This window comes from Mustela nivalis, assembly GCF_964662115.1.
Source record: "Mustela nivalis genome assembly, chromosome: 5".
Lineage (NCBI taxonomy): Eukaryota > Metazoa > Chordata > Mammalia > Carnivora > Mustelidae > Mustela > Mustela nivalis.
The window spans coordinates 62,885,902-62,901,805 of NC_139024.1; the positions used below are offsets into that span (position 1 = coordinate 62,885,902).

General features: G+C 39.7%; 1 protein-coding gene across 3 annotated transcripts in view; it reads right to left on the reverse strand.

Annotated features, from left to right (window-relative positions):
- The window catches only part of ARFGEF3 (ARFGEF family member 3), a 182,397-nt gene that overhangs the window by 61,232 nt on the left and 105,261 nt on the right, over positions 1–15,904 (reverse strand). For all 3 annotated transcript variants that reach the window (XM_082731054.1, XM_082731056.1, XM_082731055.1), the window contains 2 exons: positions 12,043–12,155; positions 10,383–11,293 (listed from right to left, as the gene is read on the reverse strand). In XM_082731054.1, the coding sequence (XP_082587180.1) occupies positions 10,383–11,293; positions 12,043–12,155 (1,024 nt within the window). The remainder of the gene's footprint in view (positions 1–10,382; positions 11,294–12,042; positions 12,156–15,904) is intronic.

A 15,904-nucleotide genomic window follows, 5' to 3' on the forward strand; every position in this document is an offset into this window, starting at 1 on the left:
TTATAAGAAATATTTTGTTGAGGGAACTTTGTGATCATAGGTGGAGGTGCATTTATAAAAGGAAGGTTGAGAGCGAGATTTAAAAATGTCATCCTTAGGGTACCTGGGTGACTCAGCCGGTTAGGCAGCTGACTCTTGGTTTCTGCTCAGGTCATGAACTTGGCATCCTGGGATTGGGCCTGTGTTGGCTTCACACTTAGTGGGGAGTGTGCTTGAGGATTCTCTTTCTCCCTCTCCCTTTGCCTCTATCGCCTGCACACAAGTGCTTTCTCTAAAGTAAATGAATAAATATTTTTTAAAAAATGATATCCTTGATCTGGACATGGGCAATGTGTTTCTTCCATGATGGCCTAGAGGAATACTCCATACTCTTAAGGTCCTGGTGGGGTTGGTTCTAGTCTCCGGAGGAGATAAAGGACACATGATGGGTCTCCTTCTAGGGTAAATAGAAAGCAGATCTCAGCATTGTTGGTATTTAACTATCTGGGATCATAGATGAAAGGAATATTTGAATCTGTGAATTAGGAAAATGACATTTGCAAATGGCTTTGATCTCAGGCTTCAGAAATAATTTCTTTTAAAGTTTTAAAACCAACCACTATTTACCTTAGATATGGTTTGGAAAACCAAGCACATTCTCAGATGCTGAAAGGGAAGAAGGCAGCTGATGTGTCTTCTGACACAGAGACCCAAATCACTAGCAGAGGTGTGACAATGTTCCAGAAGGGCTAGTGCATATGCGGAGTTCTGAAATGATTGGTCAGGCCTGTTAGGAGCAATCTGTTGGTACCGACTTCTCTCTCTGTAAGCAGGCTAATTTCTTACAGTACAAGGATCTGGCAAACTTGAGAATAAAACAAAAGGATGTATAGTCTATCAACTTAAGGAAGACACTCATTTTTCTTGCCATACCAGATAGAGTTCACTGGTGATGTAATAATGGAAATAACAAAATAGCTACAATGTATTAAGTGCTTTCTAATTTTTAGAACCAATCTCTTCTTATACTTTATTTCATTTTACATATAAAGCCTATATTGATTGCCTTCCTTTATTTTCCCGGTAAGGAGAGTGCCTCAGAAATATTAAGGTAATTTGCCTAAAATTATATAGCTAGAAATTGCAAAGGTATTTTGGGCCCAAACTCCAGGCTTTTTGCACAATGCCATGCTGTACTTATTTCTAATGTTGTTAAAAGATTGTACTCTATCATGTCCCTCTCAAACAGATACTCTATTTTAAATTCATCCTCTGATTGGGTTCATTGAAGTGTTATAAATTTGGAGTGACAAACTATAGGAGATCTGACCTTTAATGCTTTCTGGCTACTTGTTTTTTTCCAGTTTTCTGTAACTAAAGTTCATTCTCTCCCTCTATAATTAAGATGTTCTTTACTGTCAGGAACAGAAGGCTGGGTCACTTGCTTGATTGCCTACCAGTAAGACTGGATACAAAATTAGCATAAGTGACCTTGAAACATCTTCTCCATGCCTTAGATAATGTGTTTTGTTTTGTTTTTCAAATAAACATTACTTACGTCACTTAAGAGGACGAATGGATAAGGAAGATGTGGTCCATATATACTATGGAGTATTATACCTCCATCAGAAAGGATGAATACCCAACTTTTGTAGCAACATGGATGGGACTGGAAGAGATTATGATGAGTGAAATAAGTCAAGCAGAGAGAGTCAATTATCATATGGTTTCACTTATTTGTGGAGCATAACAAATAGCATGGAGGACAAGGGGAGATGGAGAGGAGAAGGGAGTCGGGGGAAATTGGAAGGGGAGGTGAATCATGAGAGATTATGGACTCTGAAAAACAATCTGAGGGGTTTGAAGTGGCGGGGGGGTGGGAGGTTGGGGTACCAGGTGGTGGGTATTATAGAGGGCACGGATTGCATGGAGCACTGGGTATGGTGAAAAAATAATGAATACTGTTATGCTGAAAATAAATAAATTTAATTAAAAAAAAGAGTACTAAAAAATATAAATAAGAGTAACTGGTCCCTGCTTCTCCCAAGCCCCAATGATAGCCATCCCAGCAGACTTCGTTCCTTGTATGTATTGTGTGGAAATAGAATCACAAATGAGATCATACTACATACACTGTACCATGACTTGGTGTTTTCTTAGCAATACATGTTAGATACCTCTTTTTATTTTATTTTTTTAGAGAGAGAGGTGTGTGAGTGATGGGAGGAACAGGGAGGGAGAAGGAGTCTTGAGCAGGCTCCCTGCTCTGTGTGGAACCTGACGCAGGGCTCAATCTCATGACCCTGAGATCATGACCTGAGTTGAAATCAAGAGTCAAATGCGTAACTGACTGACCCACCCAGTTGCAGGTACCCTTAGCTATCTCTTGATACTAGCACTTACGGATCTATCTCATTCTTTTCAAATAACTATGCATATACCACTGCATGGATGGAGTACGATTTATTTAACTAAAGCTCCCTTGGTAGACATGTATGTAGTCTCAATTATGACAAAAAGCTGAAATAATGAAATGATGCAAAGCTGAAATGCCTTTTAACACTTATGCAAGGTATCTGTGGGATAAATTCCTTAAAGTAGACTAAAGAACATATATAAAGCTTGACAGAGACAGCCCAAATATCTTCCCAACAGTTGATAGCAATTTTTCTTCCTACCAATGGTACATAAGAACATTGTTGTACCTACTCAGCAACTGGGGATTATTGACTTTCTAAACCTTTATAACGAGGTATATGATTTTTGGTTGCATTTCTATATACTAAAAACAAAGTCACAGGAAGAGAAATTAAGAACACAATTCCATTTGTAATTGCTCCCAAGAGAATGAAATGCCCTGTAATAAATTTAACAAAGGAGGTGAAAGACCTGCACTCTGAAACTATAAAACATTGATAAAAGCAACTGAAGATGACTCAAATAAATGGAAAGATACCCTCTGCTCATGGGTTAGAAGCTTTCATATTGATAAAATGTCCACACTACCAAAGCAATCTACAGATTCAATGTAATCTCCATCAAAATACCAATAGCATTTTTCACAGAGCTAGAAGAATCCCATAATTTGCACAGAACCTCAAAAGAAACCCAAATAGCCAAAGCAATCTTTAGAAAAGTATCACAATCCCAGATTTCAATATATACTACAATGTTATATTCACTAAAACCGTGTGGTATTGACACATAAATAGACATATAGATCAATAGTACAGAACAGAGATCCCAGAAATAAAACCATACTTATATAATTAACTAATAGACAACAAAGGAACCTCTAAGTATATACAATGAGGAAAAGACAATCTCTTCAGTAAATGGTGCTGGAAAAACTAGACAGGTAGATTCCAAATAAAACGGGATTACTTTCTTACACTAACTCCAAATGGATTAAGGACCTAAAAAATGTGAGACATGAAACCATAAAACTCCCAGAAAAAAAAATAGGCAGTAATTTCTTTGACATTGGTCTTAGCAACATTTTTCTAGATATGCCTCCTCAGGCAAGGGAAACAAAAGCACAAACTGTTGGGACTACAACAAAATAAAAAGCTTTTACACAGCAAAGGAAACCTTCAATAAAACAAAAAGGCAACCTACTGAACAGGAGAAGATATTTGTGAATGACATATCCAATAAGGGGTGGAAATCCAAAACAGATGAAGAACTTGCACAACTCAATACTGAAAAACCAAATAATCTGATTAAAAAGTGGGCAGAGGACCTGAATATATGTTTTTCCACAGAACATGTCCAGACGGCAAATAGATACACAAGAAGATGCCACATATTGCTAATCATCAGGAGAATGCAAACCCAAACCACATGAAAGATGATCTTATACCTGTCAGAATGGCTAGAATCAAAAAGACAAGAAATAGCAAGTGTTGGTGAGGATGTGGAGAAGAAGGAATCCTCATGCCCCTGCTGGTATAGCTCCTGTGGAAAATGGTATGGAAATCCCTTAAAAAATTAAAAATAGAATTATCCTATGATCTAGTAATTCCACTATTGAGTATTTACCCAAAGAGAATGACAGGGGTGAAAAATAGGTACCTTTATGTTTACTGCAGCTTTATTTATAATAGCCAACCAAGTATGGAAGCAACCCAAGTGTCCACCCATAGAGGAATGGATAAAGAAGATGTGGCATATATATATTTACAAACACACGCATCATGGAATATGCGTGTCAGAACAATGAGATCCTGCCATTGGCGACAACATGGATGGACCTCGAGGGGATCATGCTAAGTGAAATAAGTCATATAGAGAAAGACAAACACCGTATGATTTCACTTACAAGTGGAATCTAAAACACACAACAAACAAACAGAAAAACAAAAAGCAGAAACAGACTTGTAAATAGAGAATAAACGGATGGTTGCCCAAGGGGAGGGTTGGAGGATAAGCAAAATGGGTGCAAGGAAGAGAGAGATACAGGCTTCCACTTATGGAATGAATAAGTCACAGGAATACAAGAAACAGCACAGGGAATAGGGTCAATGGTATTACCGTGTAATCGTGTTGTGTCTTGACAGAGGGTTGCCATGCTTGTGGTGAGCACAGGAAAATGTCTAGACCTGTTCAATCACTAGGTTGTATACCTGACATGGCTGCGACATTGTGTGTCAACTCTACTTCAGTTAAAACAAAAAGATTACACTATTTTACTTGGTAATATATCTCTTTAAGTTCACGTTTCCAATTTTCATATAACATAGCTGTTTTATTTTCTGCTGATAGAAGTCATAAGAAAAAAAAATTTAAGGGGTTTGGAAAAGTACCAAGAAGACAGTGAAAACAATCTGTAATTATATCATCATGAAGTATTAACATTTGAAGTTAATTTTGAATCCTTTAAAAAAAATTACATTATGACCATTAACCATACCATTAAATGTCACTTTGAAAATGTCATTTTAAACAGCTACATAGTGTCCTAATTGGACATAGTAGAAATCATTTAACTTCCCCCTTATTTGGGGGCATTTAGGTTATTTCTAGTATTTGTGCTATGAAATATGTATCACATACATTTTGATATAGAAATCTCCTTGAGTTTCTGGTCCCTTAGTATGAACTCCTGTGGTTCTCTCAGGAGCCAGTGAGATGATGGGTTTGGTTTCCATGGCCTCTGTCAGGACTTGGAAAACTGTCCCACATTTCCTGGCTACAGTCTACAACTGCTTTTCTTATCATGGCCAATCAACTCCAGAAGGGTTTCTGTTCTTGAACAGAGTCTCTGATTTACCCATCCATTCATCCCTCATCCATCCATGCCTCCCCCCATCCCCCAAAGCAGCAGGCACAGCGTGGTACTAGGAACAGGTCTCTGAAGCCAGACTGTATACACACCTTGGTAGCTGTGCACCTTGTTTGACTTAGTTGACATCTCTGTGCCTCAGTTTTCTTACCTATAAAATGAGAATAAGAATACTATCTACCCTATGTGGTTCTTATGAATATTAAATGAATTAATACAGATAAAAGCCTTAATCAATGCAGACCTATGTTCCTGTTAGTTATTATTATCCTTGCAGATACATATCAATGCTGAGAAATGACTCCAAGGAAAGACACCAAGACATTTCAGAGGCAATCTCTGGGTGGTGTATAATTTTTTTTAATCTTTATATTATTATATTCTCCAAATTTCATATTGCACAAATGCCAGGGTATTGGAGGAGGGTTTTGTTAGACTACTTATTCCCTAGCCCTGCTTCCAGAATACTCCTCTTCCTCCCTTTCTTAAAGCAAACGAACAACTCCACCAGCAGCAGTCATCTTGGCAAATGAGGAAACCTCAGGATGAGAATCCTGTGTTCACAAAGGTAGGGCAGGGAGACAGGAAAGTCATCACAGAGTGCTGGACAGATTACCCCAGACTACCTCAGATGTAATTTAGGAGAAAGAAGCTGAATCTTAAACATTTGAGTTTTTTTACCAAAAGCAAACAAATCTAATCCTAACTGATAGAGGCAGGGTAATACATTATTTATTTGAGATTTTCTTTCTGCATTTTACCTTTTGTATTCCACAGACATACTCTGGACTGTTCAAATCCCAGGACCAAAAACTGAAGCTGGCAAGAGCATACTTGCCTTCCTGGTTTCGTATCCACAAAGCCAGAGCTCCTTCCAGGGACAGCCTGGTCTATTCCCAGAAGGCAATGAGAGGAGAGAGGAAGCAGCAAGGCAGAAAGGGAGACCCCCAAATGGGCCAGGGTTGGAGGTCTGTGGCTTCCTGCTCCTGGCAGTATGGGGGGCATTGGTGGGGCCTCAGAGGAGAACATACAATGGAGCCCAGGGGCTCCCAGTCTTGCCAGAGCAGTCCTGGCACCATGTTAGCAGAGGGGTAGCAAAATCACAGGATGTCAGGGAGCCTGTGAAGTGGACAGTGGGGGCTCCTTGGCCAAGTGAGGTGAGAGGCCTCCCTGTCCAGATAGATTCCACATAAGCTCCAGCTTCTGGTTTTACCCAGGGATGGGAACCTGAGGGCTAACATCAAATGTTTGGCCATCCAGGCTGGCTGGAGGGTCTGCAGTCAGGTTTGCTTTAATTCAAAGAAAGAGATATTTCCTGCATAACTGAGATTCATACTTGCTGTAGTATCCTTTATGAAATTTGGTACTTTATAAACATCAAATGGCTTATAAATAAGCCTTATATGTGGTCACAGAGAATCCCAAGATCATAACGGAACACCCCGAATCTAAGGAACAGTGATCCCAAGGCACGTAGGTGCCTGCGCCCCTCGACTTGTTGCTGTGTGAGGCTGGTCTTGCTTCTTCATCCGGGAGGGGCCACTTCACACAGATGTCACTTTGTTCTACACAGGATGAGGGAGGAATTTCTGCAGCTGTCACAGCTCACATCCACTTCCGTCTCTATAAAACCTATTGCGTTTGGATGTGTTCAAACTCCCCCACCGTAAAAACCTTTCATTGCTTTCAAAGGAGAGGCTCCCTTGAATCATGTGGAATTAAGGGGCTCATTTCAACTGGGTGTTCGTCGTCTGAGGACAGGGTCCCTGAGAAACACTGAGCTAGTCTGGTCTCAGCCACAGAGCAGACCCTGATAACAAGTCAGGGGCAAATGCTCAATGGGAGCTTTTGACAAAATAAGGTTTAAAGCTTTTGACATTGAAGTAAATAATGAGCAAAATACCTGGGTTGTCACTCAGGGAGACTCTTCTCATTTCCTGTTGTTACCTTTTAAGTGTTGTCTTGGATAAACAAAGGCCATCTGCCTTCTCTCTCATCCCTACAGGGTACAGGTGTTTCTCTTTTACTAGTCTTTCATCTTGGAGGTGATGCTGGCACTGGGAAGTGGGGATTGGCAGGGCCGAAGTGGACCCAGGCCAACATCTAGCAGCTTTGGCCGACCCCTAGCAATGGTCAGTCTGATCCATCAAACCACAGCTGTGACTGAGGAGACTGACCTTATTGGTAGCGGACCACAGTGTGATGGGTCTGTAATTTGTAAAGGCAGACCAACTCCTAACTGGTAAAAATACTGTGGCGTTCATTAGAACTAAAAAGACAAATGACTAACTTGGTTATAGACAATTACTAAAAGTTATATTTGGAAACAATCAAAAGACTTTGAAGTCTCTTTTCAGTGTATTGATTCCTACATATAAAAATCAATGTCACAACATATTGGGTCTGATGGGACATTTTACTGACCTCCAAAATTTGAGCAGTTGCAACATCCATGGAGCCACATTCTGGAAAAACTGAGTGAAAAAATTTACCCAAGCTCTATTCAGCATGTACTGTAAATAAGTATCGATTTGAAAGGTACAAAAACACAGCTGATAAGATTTGCTTTAGCTTCAAATTTTACAAAAGACTTTGCTAGGATTCTGTTTCCTAATTCTTGTAGGAAATGAAGCAGGGCCTTTGAGGGTCAGTCTCTACACCAGAACAACTTACTTATCTGGAATTACTTAGGGATATTGTTGATAAATATGAAGTAATCTGAATGTCAGATCTTACCTAGGTAAAGGCTGAAATTTCTGCAGCTGAGTTGTTTTATATGGATTAGCTTCATTTTATATATCTATGTATCTGGGGGCAGGGGAGAGGGTGAGGGAGAAAGAGAATCTTAAGGAGACTCGACGCCTGGTGTGGAGCCTGATGTGGGACTCGATCTCACAACCCTGAGATCATGACCTGAGTCGAATCAAGAGTTGGACACTAAACTGACTGAGCCACCCATGTGCCCCAAGATTATTTTAATTTTAAATACAAGATCCTAAATATATTTTTTCCATTTGTTAATGATTCAAGGCCACCAGTATCATAACCAGTGGCAGTGCTACAGTCTGATATACGGCTGTTCCTTGGGATCACTGATGTTCCCCAGCCTGCCTGCCTTGGCACTAGTAAGGCTGGTCAGAGCACCTGCTGAGCTCCTCCCCCATGAATACTACCAGCTGAGAAGGAGCACAGGCTCAGAGGTTCTACCAAACCCCCTCAAAAGGGAAGTGAACATTCCTTCCAGCTCAGACTTTACCCATGACTCACTTCTTCAACCCATGCCATATTCCACAGGTTAAGGGACCAAAGAACAAGCTTATAAATCTACAGTCAATACATATTTGTTGAGAATAAGTCATGTATATCATGTATATCTTGAGGTCCCTAGTTCAGAGCATACTGAAGCTTCTCTATAAATGCTGACTGATGAAGTGTCACTGGGTATGTGCGTGTGTGTGTGTGTGTGTGTGAGACAGAGAGAGAGAGAGGAGGAGACAGACACACAAAACATACTAGCAATGTTCAATAAAACAACAAATTTAATGACGGTAGCATAAAAGATAATAGGAGAAATAAATTTTTAGGAAGAGTATTTACATATTATCTTAGTATCTCAATGAAAGATGAATTTTGCAGATGGGTGTGTGCTCCTTCACATAAATTGAATATCCTAACTTTATTTTTGTATTTAATTCCAAAAGGACAAGTATCAAGAAAAAAAATATTGGGTAGCCTTAAAAATAGGAACTTTTATGTCTTGAAAAGAATCATAGTACAGTTAGGAAAGCTGAGAAATTACATGTCTCTTTCCAATGTCTGGATAGGTTGAGAAGTCTAGGAGTATTAGTCCGGGACTGAAAGTTCCTTACCTCTGCTGGCACTTACAACTTTAGATCATTCTCATATTAAAAAATATCCTTCCTTAAATATACCTGGGTTAAAGTGTCTTTTTTTGTGTCCTTGTGACAAAGGACAATCTGGTCAGTTTCTTAAAGATACTTATTAAGCTACCTCTTAACAGTACAGCAGTGAGCTCTGCCAAGATCCAGTAAATGGGGTAGGGTTTTTTTTTTTTTTTTTTTTTTTTGTATGTGTGTGTGATGTGCTCTTTTGTTGGAAGACTGAATATGTGTTAGACACGGTTGGAGCATGCAAGGAGTTCAAAGGACAGAGGGGGAAGGTAGATGCATCACAAATAAGTGCAATGACAGACACATGCCCAAGCCTTAGAAGTGGAAGAGCAAATGGTGATCCTGACTTTTAACAATGCAGTGTTCATTTTTAGGATTAGTCCTTTCTCTGTGAGTACAAGCCCAGCAAGTTCCAAACAGCTCGGTGGGTTGCGGTCAAGAAACCCTTGAGTGTCAGGGGAAGGCACAGGTGATTACCTAGGAGTAAGGCACTCCTAGGTTGCCATAAATGTTTGCATCCATCTTTCTTTCTGTAGTCCTGTGAGATAATTAGTCTCCACCCATGTCCTGGCACAGAGCTCCTAAAATCCTTACAATTTCCCGAGTGATACGATCTCTAGAAGGATCTCTTGTTCTAGTATTTATCTTTGACCTCATCCTGAGTCCTAAAACCCTTGTAAATGCCTAAGCGATAAGAGCACCAGGAACACCTTTTGTTCTAAGGAGGTGACTCTGGGTGGGCTGCTGTGGGGACTGGCCACCAGAAAGCCCCCCACAATGATCAGATGCTAGGATATCCCACACTGCAAGTTCGGGGGAGTCAGCCTATTCAAACCCTCATTTAAAATAGTCGACATACTGGTATACCCAAGTGCATGGCTTTGTGATTTTTAGACACAGAGGTGTAGAAGCACACTAAGAACTCAAGGTTTTGAGAGTCAGAGATTGTCATTTTGTTTCAGTCAGCAGCAACTTTCTAGAAGGTAGCAAGCTCTATCAACCTCAGAGAATCCCAGCCATCAGCTGCCTACAATTCCAGCCGGCGCCAACAGGTCCTACATCCCTTTGTTCTCTTCAAATATAAGAAACCAGAGGCGTGATTAAGATGTTCTGAGCACTTCAAACTACAGGCCAGATGGTAATTTCCCATTTCAGCAAAATGCCCTGAACACCCTTCCAGACTTGATAGCCAAGCCCCATTTACAAACCTGAGCAGAAGGTAGAGGCGAAGTTCTGGAGGGCCGAGTCCACCTCTTCCACGCTGGGCAGAGCCAGCAAGCGAGGAAGGAGGCTTTCCAGGGACTGCAGGAACAGCCTGGCGCTGTGCTGGTCTGCCTCCTGGTTCTTCAACAGTTTCAGGGACAGAGCGGCGGTCCGCAGGGACCGGTGGCCCAGGCAGTCCCGAGGGGTCTGCTCTTCATCCGCCAACGAGCCGTTGTCCGACCCGATGTCTGACACATCCGACCTCCCCGAGTCCTTCTCCGCCGCCATCGAGTACTGATCACAGGAATCGAATTCGGTCCGCGAAAGGTCTTGGTCATCCACGCTGAAATTGCTTTCGCTGTACCTGGAGCCGTAGGACCTCATCCTGCAGTCCACCGACAGGAAGTTAGTTATGTCGGGGAAAGCAACCGTGTGGCTTCTCTGCACCACATCTGGCTGGTCCACGGCTTCAGCCTCGGGCACTTTGCTCAGCATCTCCTTGCTCTCTGGCACGGCGGGCGACTTGAGGCTGCTCTTGTGGTGGTCTGCGTGCTCCTCCGGTGTCGTCTGGCCCAACTCGCCCTCCAGCGTGGTCTGGCCCGTGTCGGTGGTCACGCTGATGCTGATGTCAGGGCTCCTTTCGTTCCCCAGCTCCCACGACGTGTGCTCTGAGGACAGGATGCGCCGCTGCCAGCGGAAGTCAGCCTCGTTGATCTCCATGGAGTCTCGGCTCCACTCGGCGCCGTCCTTCAGCTCCTCCAGGCGCAGCAGCAACAGCTGGACCTGGCTTTCGCTCAAGCCCTTGCCCTGGCTGAGCTCGTCCAAGGCCCCGAGCAAGGTGCAGACGCAGGACACCGCAGCATAGCACGCTTCGATGCCGCCCTTGATGCACGCTTCTGTCATGCCATCCATGATGCTGAGGGTCCAAAGAAGAAAACAGCGTGAGAAACATGGGAGAATGCTCCAAAAGGAACAAGAAGTGTCAGCCTGGTGAACAGTACAGTATTCAAGAGAGATCCTCTGATCTGCATGGAATTGAATGGTCTGGGCCAAGGAGGAAATGAAACTAACATTCCTGGGTGCACAGAGGAAAACCTTCAGGTAGAGTGGCCCACCTTGAATCACATTCTCTCTCAGTTGGCTGGTTTATTTGGATACGCACAAAAATTCCAGATGGACTTTATAATCTCCACAAGGACAGAGGACGGGCATTGAATAATCTCACTTTTGTATTAAGTTCAGTTTTTCACAGTGCCTATCCGATAATGAGGACATCCTCTATAAAACAAACATGTTTCTGAACAGATGCATGTGAGTACAACTATTACAAATTAGATAATATTCAGTTTTCTAGGGGAGGGCTAAAGGAACCTTATAGTACTGTGATTCAAAAAGTTTTTGCCTAAAATAACCCCAATGAATAATTGTACATTTCACTTTGCATACTGGGTTTACTTTAAGACAATATGAAAATATGGAAAGCACATGATCATAATACATTGAAATAAGATTTCTCATATGGCTTGTGGGAACATTATTAAACAATAAAATTCCACATAATGCAGATTCATAAAAATTTCAGCGATTTTAAAACACGGTCAAATGTATTCAGAGAAACAGTCCTTGCCAAGCAATAATAGATGGAAAAGCGGGAATGTAGCATACAGTTTGAGAAGATCCAGATGAGACTTTCTTTTAGAAATTGATCTTTTTCTAGATTCTGGTTCAGTGGAGCTGGGTCCTGCCAAGTCACAGAGACGCTGTGGGCTCCCAAGTAGCTTTAAGAAAAAGGGGGAAAAATAAGTGTAGTGAATACCATAAAAAAGCACAAGGTTTTAAACTGTGAGCTCAAGTAAGCATGTATTTTAGAGAAAGTGAGTGATATACTCTAAGGAAAAACACAACTATTTGGAACTACAAATCTTAATAAAACTGATCTAGAATTCCTCTTGTCATGGAATACATGGGTTCCCTGCTCCCTAATTCAGGACTGGCTTAGACAAAGCAAATTGTCTAAGGGATTGTTTCAAAAAATTTTATAGCACAGAATCATAAGGCACTTGCATCTACACTCTTTACTGAGAATGGCCTATAATTTAACTTCTCTGTACTCTCTTTGTCTCATTTGAAGCTGGTTAGCTTCAAAAACAGGACTGATCAAGTATACATGGAACATTCTCTGGGGTACATCTTAAGTTAGGGTACAAAACAAGTCTTAAATTTAAGATAACTGAAATCATAGCAAGCACCTTTTCTAACCACAGTGGCATGAAAATAGAAATTAATTACATGAAGACAATAACGTTACACTTTAAGGAACTGGAAAAGAAAAAGTGAAGCCCAAATTTGGTAGAAGTAAATAAGAAAGGTTACAGCAGAAATAAATGAAACAGATACTAAGAAATAATGGAAAAGATCAATGAAACTAAGAGTTGGCTCTTGGGAAAGATAAAATGGACACACCACTTACTAGACTCACAAAAAAATCCAAAAACCAAACAAACAAAAAACTCATTAGATTTAAGTAAGTAAAAGCAGAAATGAAAGAGATGTTAAAACTGATAACCACAGAAATACAAAAGATCATAAGACACTCCTATAAAGGACATATGTCAAAGTTGGACAATCCAGAAGAAATTAATACAGTTCTAGATGAATTTGACCTATGAAGACTAAATCATGATGAAAAAGAATATCTGAACTGACCAATAACCAGTATGGAGATCGAATTGGTAATCAAAAGCCTTCCAACTGGATGTGCACTGGGTGTTATACGCAACTGATCAATCATTGAACGTTACAAAGACACTTACGATGTACTATATGCTGGCTAACTGAACATAATAAAAAAATAAATTCATATATTAAAATTATTTTTTAACATAGAAAAAACCTCCCAACTAACAAAAGTCCAGGACCAGATGGTTTCACCAGTGAATTCTACCAAATGATTGAAGAAGAATTAGTATCAATCCTTCTCAAAAAATAGAAAAGGAGGAAGCTGTCCCAAACTCATTTTGTAAGGCTAGCATTACCTTGACACCAAAACCTGGCAAGGATACCACAAAAAAACAAAATTATAGGCCAATATCCCTGAGGAACATAGATGCAAATATCTTCAATGAAATGTGATCAAACTAAATTTCACAACATATTAAAAGGATCATACACCATAAACAACTGGGATTTATTCCAGGGATGCAAAGATGGCTCAATGTGCACAAATTAGTGGAATGATACACAACATTAACAAAACGAAGGGAAAAAAATAGATAATTTTAATAGATGCAGAAAAAATATTTTGACAAAATTCCACAACCACTTATGACAAGAATTCTCAAAAAGGTGAACACAGAGGGAACATACCTCAACATAATAAAGCCCACATATTATAAGCTCACAGCTAGCATGATATTCAACAGTAAAAAGCTGAAAGCTTTTCTTCTAAGATCAGGCACAAGACAAGGATGTCAGTCTCGCCACTTTTATTCAAAATAGTATTGTCAGTCCTAGCTACAGCAATCAGGCAAGAAAAGAAATAAAAGGGATCCAAATTGGAAAGGAAGATGTAAAACTGTCACTATTCACAGATGGCATGATATTATATATAGAAAACCCTACAGACTCTATAAAAAGCTGTTAGAACTAACAACTGAATTCGGTGAAGTTGCAGGACACAAAAATCAACATACAAAAATCTGTTGTATTTCTACCCACAAATAAACTATCAGAAAGAGAAATGAAAAAAAAAAACCACAATCATATTTACAAAGCATCAAAAATAATAAAATGCCCTTCCAACCCACCATCTGCCATGGAACTACCACCAAGATGTAAAGCTTCGTGAAAACCCTTAAGGCTGAACCCTCAGCTACAGTAGACAGTGTAAAAGCCAAGATTCAGGATAAGGAAGGAATTCCTCATGATGAGCAGCGACTTTTTGCTGGCAAGCAACTGGACGATGGATGTCTGTCTTTGTCTGACTACAGCATGCAAATGGAGCCCACTCTTTATCTTGTGTTGAGACTTCATGGTGGTACTAAGAAGAAGGAAGGAAGAATAAGTCCTACACTGCTCCCAAGAAGAATAAACTAAGAGAAACGGCTGTTCTGAAATACTTTAAGGTGGATGAGAATGGCAACGTGAGTCGCCTTCTTTGGGAGTGCCCTTCGGATGCATGTAGTGCTGGAGTTTTTATGGCGAGGCCACTTTGATGGACACTATTGTGGCAAATGTGGTCTGACCAATTGCTTCAACAAACCGGAAGACAAGTAATTATATATGGGTTAATAAAAGACATGAACATTTAAGAAAAAACAATAAAAAGCCTAGGAATAAATTTAATCAAGGAGGTGAAAGATTGGAATACTGAAAATTATTATTTTTTTTTATTGTAAAATTTTCTTTTTTTAATTAATTTTTTATTTTTTATAAACATATATTTATAAGACATTGATAAAAGAAATTGAAGATGACACAAATAAATGGAAAGATACTCTGTGCTCATGGATTGGGAGATTAGTATCATTAAAATGTCCATACTACCCAAAGCAATCTACACACTTAATGCAGTATCTATCAAATTTTTAATGTATTTTTCACAGAAATAGCACAAATAAACCTGAGGTTTGCATGGAACCTTAAAAGACCTGGAATAGCCAAAGTAATTGAGAAAGAAGAACAAAGCAGGAGGCATCACACTCCTTGGTTTAAAATTATATTATAAATCTATAATCATTAAAACAACATTTATATAATAATTTATATAATAAATAAAACAGCATATATAATAATTAAAGCAGTTTTTAGGTACTAACCTAAAAAACAGACATGTAGATCAGAAAGTATAGGTTTATTTCTAGGCTATCTATTCTTAGAGAATATTCTATTCTCTAAGAATAGAATTAATTTACAACAAAGGAGGTAAGAATAGACACTAGGGAAAGGACAGTCCCTTCAACAAGTGGTGCTTGAAAACTGGACAGTCACAGCCAAAGGATGAAAACGGACCTCTGTCTTATACGATACACAAAAATTAACTCAGAATGGATTGACTTTAATGTAAGTCCTGAGACCATAAAACACCTAGAAGAAAACACAGGCAATAGCTCCCAGACATGAGTCTTGGAGAGGATTTCTTTAATCTGACACCAAAAGCAAAAATAATCATGTGGGACTACATCAAACAGCAAAGGAACAGCTGACAAAATGAAAAGGTCATCTACTGAAAGTATTTGTGAGTCATATATCTGATAAGGGATTAATATCCAAAATACATAAAGAACTCAAGTAACTCAATAAAAAAGCAAAAAACCAAATAATATGGCTTAAAAAATGGTTTAAAACACACACACACACACACACACACACACCTGAATAGACATTTTTCCAAAGAAGATGTATAGATGGCCAAAAGGCACGTGAAAGGTGTTCAATATTAATAATCACGGGAAATGCAAGTCAAAACCATAATAAGATACCACTTCACATCTACTAGAATAGCCATTATCAAATAGCTATTATTGAC